The following is an 8,243-nucleotide window of genomic DNA, read 5'->3' on the forward strand; positions in this document are numbered from 1 at the left end:
GCCCCGGCCTGCGGAGCTCCAGGCATGGCCCTCCCCCCCTTCCTTCCGTTCCCTGCAGCGCTGCCTGGCGTGCCCGGGACGGGAAACCCCGAGCCTCTGTAGCCAGGCGCGAGGGGGAACGCCAGAAGCCTTGCGCAAGGGGGGGAGGCCTGGTGACGCTGCGCCCTGCCGGGCGCTCACCAACAGGGCTGGGGGGGCCGAGGCTGCCAGGGAGAAACAGCCACGTGCCGGCAATCAGCCGGAACTGCTGGAGCCGGCCGGGGAAAGCCGCGGCCGGATGGAGAACCGCCAAGGATTGATTGACTTCCGGGAGGGGCGGGTCCCAACTGCCGGGACACTTATAACCACAGGGCAGATGGTGGCTTGCGGCTGGGGGCGGGGTAACAGGGCGCAGGGCCAATGAGGAGCCCTGCGAGGGGGCAAGTCCCATGAGAGAGAGAGAGAGAGAGAGAGAGAGAAGTGCAAGTGCAAGTGCCTCTGTCTCTGTCTCTGTCTCTCTCTCTCATGGGACTTGCCGGAGGGCCGTGGGAGGGCCGCATTTATATAGAGCAGGGAGGGTTGCTCGAGGGCCGGATTAAACCAGGCCGCGGGCCGCAAATGGCCCGCGGGCCGGACTTTGGACATGTCTGTAGTAGAGTAATGTCTGAACTTAAATTAGTGAAAGTGGAAAATAGATTGACAATGAGAGTTCATAGGAATAACCTTTTTCTGCTTGTACTGCAGAGTGAATAAGACCCAATGTGATTCAGCAAAGGCTAATTTTGACTTCTCCACATCACATTACAGGAGACTTGTCTTTTAAAATGATCAGGATCCCACTGTTGAGCTATAATGAGTCACACATATGCAGTAGTTGGCATTGCTAATAATGGTGGGTGGGTGGTTATTCTGTACCTGGGGAAACCCCCCCAAAGCCATGTAATCCTCTGCACTCATTTCTTTTCCAATCCACTAGTATTCTGCTCATTACCAGAACAATATTTATAGCTATGAAGTCAGAAACTGCAAGTAGGGGTGAAAAGTCAAATGAAATTCTATAAAAAGTTTCAATAGCAAGAGGTGAGTGAGTGCAAAATTGTGTCTACTTCCATAAATGAGTAAGCAGCATGTGACTCTGTAAGAAGACCAGCCTTCTGGTCCAAGATCTGCTTTTTTCCAGCCTTTCTGTTTTACCATTGCAAAATGAATAAGCATTCAGAATCTGGCTTCAGGTGGCAAAAGAAAACCAAAACCAAGCTAGAACAGGTTTGGATAAAAAATATTTTCTCTTATATTTTCCAGTCAAAGATAAACCCATGTTATTATTGATCTTTTACTCATCTTTCTTAAAATTCACAATGTGAAATGTTTTATATTTATTAACAATGGGAGATTTAATTTCTCCCAAATTAAATTCATTCCGTCAATATGTCCCCTGACATTTAGTTGTCACTGTTATTACTGTATTACAACATACCAGCTCTATTACTTAATACAAAAAGAATATTTAGTTCCAGATTTTGGATCATCCAGAAGTATACATAGTATATGATAACCCTGAAGAGCTTCTGTTTACTGGACTTCATGATATCAATTATAGATGGAGGACTTGATGATTCAGTGCCAGAGGATCGGAAAACTCAAGAATTCACCAATTATGCTCTTAACAGTGCTCATGATCTTAGAGCAGCTTTCCTTTGCTTTACAGCAGTGTTTCTCAACCTTGACAATTTTAAGGCATGTGGACTTCAACTCCCAGAATTCCACAGCCAGCATTGCTGGCTGTGGAATTCTGGGAGTTGAAGTCCACATGCCTTAAAATTGTCAAGGTTGAGAAACACTGCTTTACAGACTAGTGAAGGTTTTACGGTAAATGCTAGGATTGGTTGCAAAGTTACTTTTTCATCATCATTATAACTATGAATGATTGCTAAACAAGGCAGTTGCTAAATGAAGATTATTTGTATTGCACAGTATTACAGAATGTTTTGCAGTGTTTTGCTCTTTTATTTCAGCTATGCATTGAATTCATCAAAGACACACTAAAAGTGAACCAAGCAGGTGACGCCTTTCAGGTAAGTTGTGATATTCCCAGGCTTGCCCATATAGCAGTCCCTGAATCTCTTTAAGGATAGAAGCAGGAGATCTTTCCCAGACAACCAATGCTACAGCCATCGGCAGCTGTCTAATTCCATGCAGATTCCTTGTTGTTAGGCTGAATTCAAAGGCATGCAATGCCTTAATTGGTAAAAACACCTGAAATCATGTCAACTGTAGACAGACAGCAGTGGTAGAACTCTTCATCACAGACTACATATGTTGAGCAATTGGTATGGAAAGACTAGCACTAGCAAACTTGCAATTAATCACCTTTCCTGATACCCGTGATGAGTAAGCATTGCCTCTATCCTACCAGTTGGATGGGGAAAGAGAATAATGTTGAAATGTGTTGATAAGTAGATTAGCAGACAAGCAAATAAGCAAATATTGTTGAAAGGAAAAATGCTGTAAGAGAGATTTGTTCACCTAATAGTGAGGCCATATGGTATGAAGGTTTTTATACATAGTAACTAGAGATTGAATTGCTTGAGTTCAACTATCTGACAACTACTACAGCTCACAAAACAGGGAATGCCATGACATGCCCAATACTATTTGTGTCCTTGCATTCTGGATCAGCCACAGCTTCCAAGAAGACTTTCAGATAGTCCCATGTAGAATGCATTGCAATAATTCACACATGATTGAGGCATGAGTGTCTGTCTGGAGAGCCTCTTAGCCCAGGAATGGGAGCAGCTGGCTTATAGGATGAAGCTGTGCAAAGCCTCTAGCCTTCTTAGCATAGCTACTAATTGCTTTTCAAGGAGGAGCTATAAGTCTAGGAATGTTTCCAAATTGTGTACTAATCCTGAATAGGAAAGAGCTGCCCTATTAATGACTAAAGAGCCTTGGTGTTGCAGTGGTTAGAATGCAGTATTGCAGGCCAACTCTGCCCACAGCCTGGAGTTCGATCCTAATGGGGTTCAGGGTTAACCCACTCTTCCATCTTTCTGAGGTCGGTAAAATGAGGACCAGATTGTTGAGGACAATATGCTGACACTGTGTACCGCCCAGGGAGTGCTGTAAAGCATTATAGGGTGGTATATCAGTCTAAGTGCTATTGCTAAAGATGGACATTCTTTAAAATCAGGTGGTCTAGATATCCAGTTACTTGGTATTGCTAAAGCCGAATTTGAGTCTGTTCCTTCCCATCCAGACCCTTACAGTCTCCAGCCATTTGGGACAATAAATGAATCGGTATATAAAGACTAGATGATGGAATGGAATGGAACTAAACAGAGGCTACTTTTGCTTTCTGGTAAATGAGTCTGTTTACCAGAAGATTTTTATTATAGCTATTACAGTTTTAACTCTTGAGGGGAAAAACTGAATTGTTGGTAAAATATCTGGAAAAACAGCATCCATCTGATGGTGAGAGAAGCATTGGAAACCCATCACTGTTGCAATTTTCAATATTGTAAGAAGGGATTTTCCCAATTCAAGGTAAAGGAACATAAAGCCTCTCTCACATGTCCTCTCCTTCCCCGACTTCTATTCTGTTCTGTATTGAAAGACAGTAGTGAAATGTTGCTGTCTTCGAACTTCTCCCACTTTGTTGTTCTTTTTAAGGGATATTACAAAGTACCCCACTGTGCCAAGGCTTTTGTACTGCAAGCCCTTCAACACTGACGAACATTTACCCTGGCTGATTTCATAGTAGCTGACATGCAGAAGCCATATACCGAAACTGAAATTTAAGAGAAACCATTATGTGAAATGTTGGCAGCTTTCAACATTTCCCTAAGCTAGAGATCAAACACATAATACAATGGTTCCTGTTATGTTTGGTTTTTGTTGCTTTACTCTGCTACTGTTTGCATTGGATTTTGTTCTGTGTCACTGCGTAAAAGTTAACAGGATGTGCCACATGATGTAGTGCAGCCATTTCTGCATTGTTTGTTATGCTATCTCAGTTCAATAGCACATATTCTGTGTATGTGGCAGGAGGATGAAAAACTTAGCTGTAACAAAAGGGCCTGTGCTGATTTGGGGCTCTTCAACATGACCCAGTTATTTTGTTCTTACCACCAACATCAGCAGTATAAAACTTGTCCTCATCGATAATTCCAATTCTGCTACAAGCATAATGTTGGCAGATGATGGTGTCTTTATTTATGGTGTACAAGATACAGTTGATGGATTCACCCTACGTCATTTCCTCCTCCCCCCCCAAAAAAAATCATCAGCTGGTGAAAGAGTCATCCTTCCCTACAGGAATAAATATGAAGGAGGAGGTTGGTTATGACAAAGAGCCAGATAGGAGGTTTAGCCTTCTTTCAAAATGTGCTGATGTTGTACAAGTGCTCAGGTGTGTTCAAAGAGAGCCTCACCGTCAGCTGATATCAGCTAACGGTTCAGCTCCTTTTGGACACAAATTTATGGCTATTCCAGAATAGCTCATTCAGGAATTATGCTAATCTTGTGTTCAAAAAAGCACGAGACCCATACTGTATTCAAAAACAGTCTGAACAACAGTTGACAACAGTAAAGTGATACGTTTCATCCTGCAGATTCACTGTGCAGCTCACCGCTGTCTTCACTGTAGATTTTCAGGGTTTTCCAAATGAGCTAGCTCTCCAAGACCTCATGAGCACACAGGAGAAAACCCAGTTTGAAAGAATTGGACTCTCCCACTGCTCTTATCAGAATGGCCCTGGAAGGTAATTTCCAGGAACTGGAGAGGAGAGGGCATGTCTGCTTCAGGGTCAGGTGGCCAATAGAGTCTGGATTAATTTTCTATTGATAAAATAAATATGGAGCTTTCCAGACCTAGCTTAAAGTGATATTAGCATACACAGCTTTGTGTTATGTTGGACAGCTGGTGTCACAAATTGAGAGCCTTCGGGACCTTATTTCTAGTTGTGTTGCAATGATGCCCAGCTGTGCTAGGCAAACACTACTGTAATATGATAGCTGTGAAGAAATTGCAAACAGAAGTGTTTTAAGGTGCAGTCTTGGATCACAGTCTTGTGATTCATATTCAGTGTGCCCCTGAATCTGTATTTCAAATATGCCCACATTCCTTGCTTGTGACAGAGATCATAGGATTTCTGTTACTATGTAGTTTGCCCATCAGCATAACCATGTCATGTTATAAAACTCGTAAAAGACAAGAAGTGACAATCTAGATATGCTAGTTTATTTCTCACATTCCTAAACTAATACGTAATCATCCACTGTAAAATTACAAGGAAATTCTGTTTCGGATGTGAAAAGTCAATCATCTTTCTCAGAAAGAGGTTCAATTCTGCCCGATCCTGTTCTCAAAGAATGATTTCCTCTGCTAAATTTGGAACTAAGAATTTGTCATGAAGTCTTTTTGTATGGTTAATCTCCGTTCCTCACTTCAGATAACAGCCTTCTCCTTTAAAGCTTTCCATGCAGATACCTTTATGTCTATATGTATGTCTGCATGCATGTGTGAATTTATTTTTTAAATATATTTTATATATTTTAGAAATTTATAATCTGTTAATAAACTTCCCTGGGGAGTTTACAAAATTTAAAATGCAAATTAAAAATAAAGTGTTTTTTTTTAAATGCTGTATCTTGTGTCTCCAGATGCATTCTTTGTTTGCTGTAATTTTCTCAAAAAAAAAAAGTTTGTGAAATAATGGTGGAACTAAAGCCAGTTATCTGCCTGTTATTTTTAGTGTTGTTATTTTTAAATGGGTCTAATATTTCTGTAACCTGAGGACTATAGTGATAATAGAGAGGAAATCCTCCATCCACTTCAATACCTCCACTGATTCACCCTAATTGAGTTTAATTGCTCTAACAGCGTCATTATGACACCTATCATTTGTTGGGGTGGGGTTTAATGAGAAATGAGCACTGCTCCAGTTCCTATATTGCAATTACCCTCCAACCTAGGTGAACATATATTGCTTTTTTGCTATATCTTTAAGCAAGTGATATCATGGGCTGAAGTACAGTACAAGAGCTACCCCAAATTACTCAATACATAGAACCATATTTTTTCCTCCAACCAGATATGGGGTAGGAAGCCTGTAGTCACTTTTTATGACCTTCTGAAGTATTAAGCTTGGCTGCTAAAAACTGATGGCACAGTTTCTTACTACAGTATCTTCATGTTGGAAACACAAGAACGGCATTGTAAAAGCTGTAAAATGGGTATATCAGAGTGAAAAATAGAAAAGAAACTCAAACTCCCCTATTAACAAAATTCAGACCTGACCCAAAATGTGCCTCCACTCAGTTTGCATTCCCTAGTTAATTGCCACTCTTGACCACCAAAGAGGGCCTAGCCCTAAACTGTGGTTTGCTTTTGCCCATCAGGATCATGACACAATAGAGGTAGTCTTCAACTTACAACCAATTGCTTAACAACCATTCAAATTTATAACGGACCCCAACGAAAAGGTACCTACAACCCGGATTCAAATTTCCAATGGCCCCTCCCCCTCCCCTACGGTCATGTGATTGCATTTGGGGCACTCAGCAGCTGGCCCACATTTACAACCATTTGCAGTGTCCCATAGTGTCACTTAACTGTGATTTATGATATTTTGGGCTGGAAACTGGCACTTGCTTCTGGTTTCCAGCAGAAAAATGCCAATTGCAGACAATGGGTTTGCTTAATGATCACTGCAAAAAAAAAGTATGGTAAAATTGGGTTGGTCATGTGATGACCCACTTAACAACCAGCATGACTTCCAGGCTCCATTATGGTGGTAAGTCGAGGACTATCTGTAGACAAGAGTGCCTTACCTTTATATTGTATTTGTATTGCTTCAGGGGCTTTTTTTAAAAAAAAAAATTAAAGCAGGATAAAATAAAACATATAAATAAATAAAATATTACATCTGAGATTGTAATTTACAATAAGGTTTTTTCTTAAATCATTTTAGGGATCACATTTATATAATATGAGGCCTTAGAATAGTGTGCAGTCCTTGAATACCTTGGTACAGCCCCTGACAGCCTTCCTTCTAGAATTTCTGGCTGAAATTACTTTTTTAAAAAGGCAGGTATAACATTCAGGGTATTGTTCCTAGAACTCTGTGCATAGCTATAGAGTAGCTTTGCTCTGGGTCATGTGATGGTGATGAGGGCTTAGAATGGATGTATATGGTGTAACACAAAGGAGCCTCTTCCATACTCCAGTTCATATTAGCTTCTTTAGTGTCTCACATACGTTTGTAGATCCAGGAGAGATTTATGAGTAATCCAGGAGCAAGGAATGAAAGTAGTGGTTAGAACTGTGGGTACATTCTTTCTTGTTTTCTGCAAAAAGAACAACTCATATGGAAAAACCTCTGTATGCAATTGATGAACTTTGTGGTGTCATGATGGGGTTTGCTAAACTTGCCCTTTGTGCCTCTGAAGCACACCTACGCATTTAAAAATGGATTCCCCCTTTTGTGTTCTCCATAATCACCCGGCAGCATTTCCTTTATTTGTTTGTCAAATGATTTGTATTTATTTATGAATATATACATTATTTGATTAGCCCACTTTGCAGATCAGGGGAAGACCGACTGGGGCCACTAAAAACATAGTCTGTGTTCTATTTTCAGTAAATACAGGAACCAGATCAAAGCACAAAAACAGCTGTGGTCAGGTGTGTTTTGCATGGTGTTTGGTATTTACTGTTTTTGAAGCCGTTGGTGAGTTGCATGCTTGCCCTATGTAGAACTGATGTATCCTGAGTTCAACTGGCAGGATAATGTGGTTTGCCACAATCACATTGTTTTCACACATATAGTTTGCAACAGAAATTGTTTATATCTTGCATACTGCCTGTTTTATTCCTTTTCACTCCCAGCTGCAGTTCTGCTTAGTGAACCTGGAATATGTCAGACAAAACAGTAGTTTTATTCTGATGGGGAGCAGTAGAGCAAGTAAAATGAGATGTAAACATGTCATATGGAGACTGAAACTCCATTAAGTCTAGGCATAAGATAGCTACTCTCCATACTTTCGAAATGAACTCAGCATTATATCCAAGAACTGGGCCAGCGGACCCCCCCCCAATGGCCCCTTGGCAATCCACTCCGGCCTCGGGGGCCTTTTGGGTTGAGGGCCCCTTTGACCGTTTCGGGCCCGGCGGCGTTCGTGGCCCCTTGGCGTCTTTTCGGCTTTGGGGCTCTTTTGGTGGCCCCGGGACCTTAACGGCCTTTCCATCGGCCTCGGCCAGGTGT

At 41.5% G+C, this 8,243-nt stretch overlaps 1 protein-coding gene across 1 annotated transcript in view; it reads left to right on the forward strand.

The window, feature by feature from the left end:
* Positions 1–8,243, forward strand: part of BTBD19 (BTB domain containing 19) — a 50,328-nt gene that overhangs the window by 33,821 nt on the left and 8,264 nt on the right. Inside the window, exon 4 of the mRNA XM_029283213.1 lies at positions 1,995–2,054. Coding sequence (XP_029139046.1) covers positions 1,995–2,054 — 60 coding nt within the window. The remainder of the gene's footprint in view (positions 1–1,994; positions 2,055–8,243) is intronic.

Source organism: Protobothrops mucrosquamatus, unplaced genomic scaffold, assembly GCF_001527695.2.
Source record: "Protobothrops mucrosquamatus isolate PMUCROS unplaced genomic scaffold, P.Mucros_1.0 scaffold39, whole genome shotgun sequence".
Classification (NCBI taxonomy): Eukaryota; Metazoa; Chordata; class Lepidosauria; order Squamata; family Viperidae; genus Protobothrops; species Protobothrops mucrosquamatus.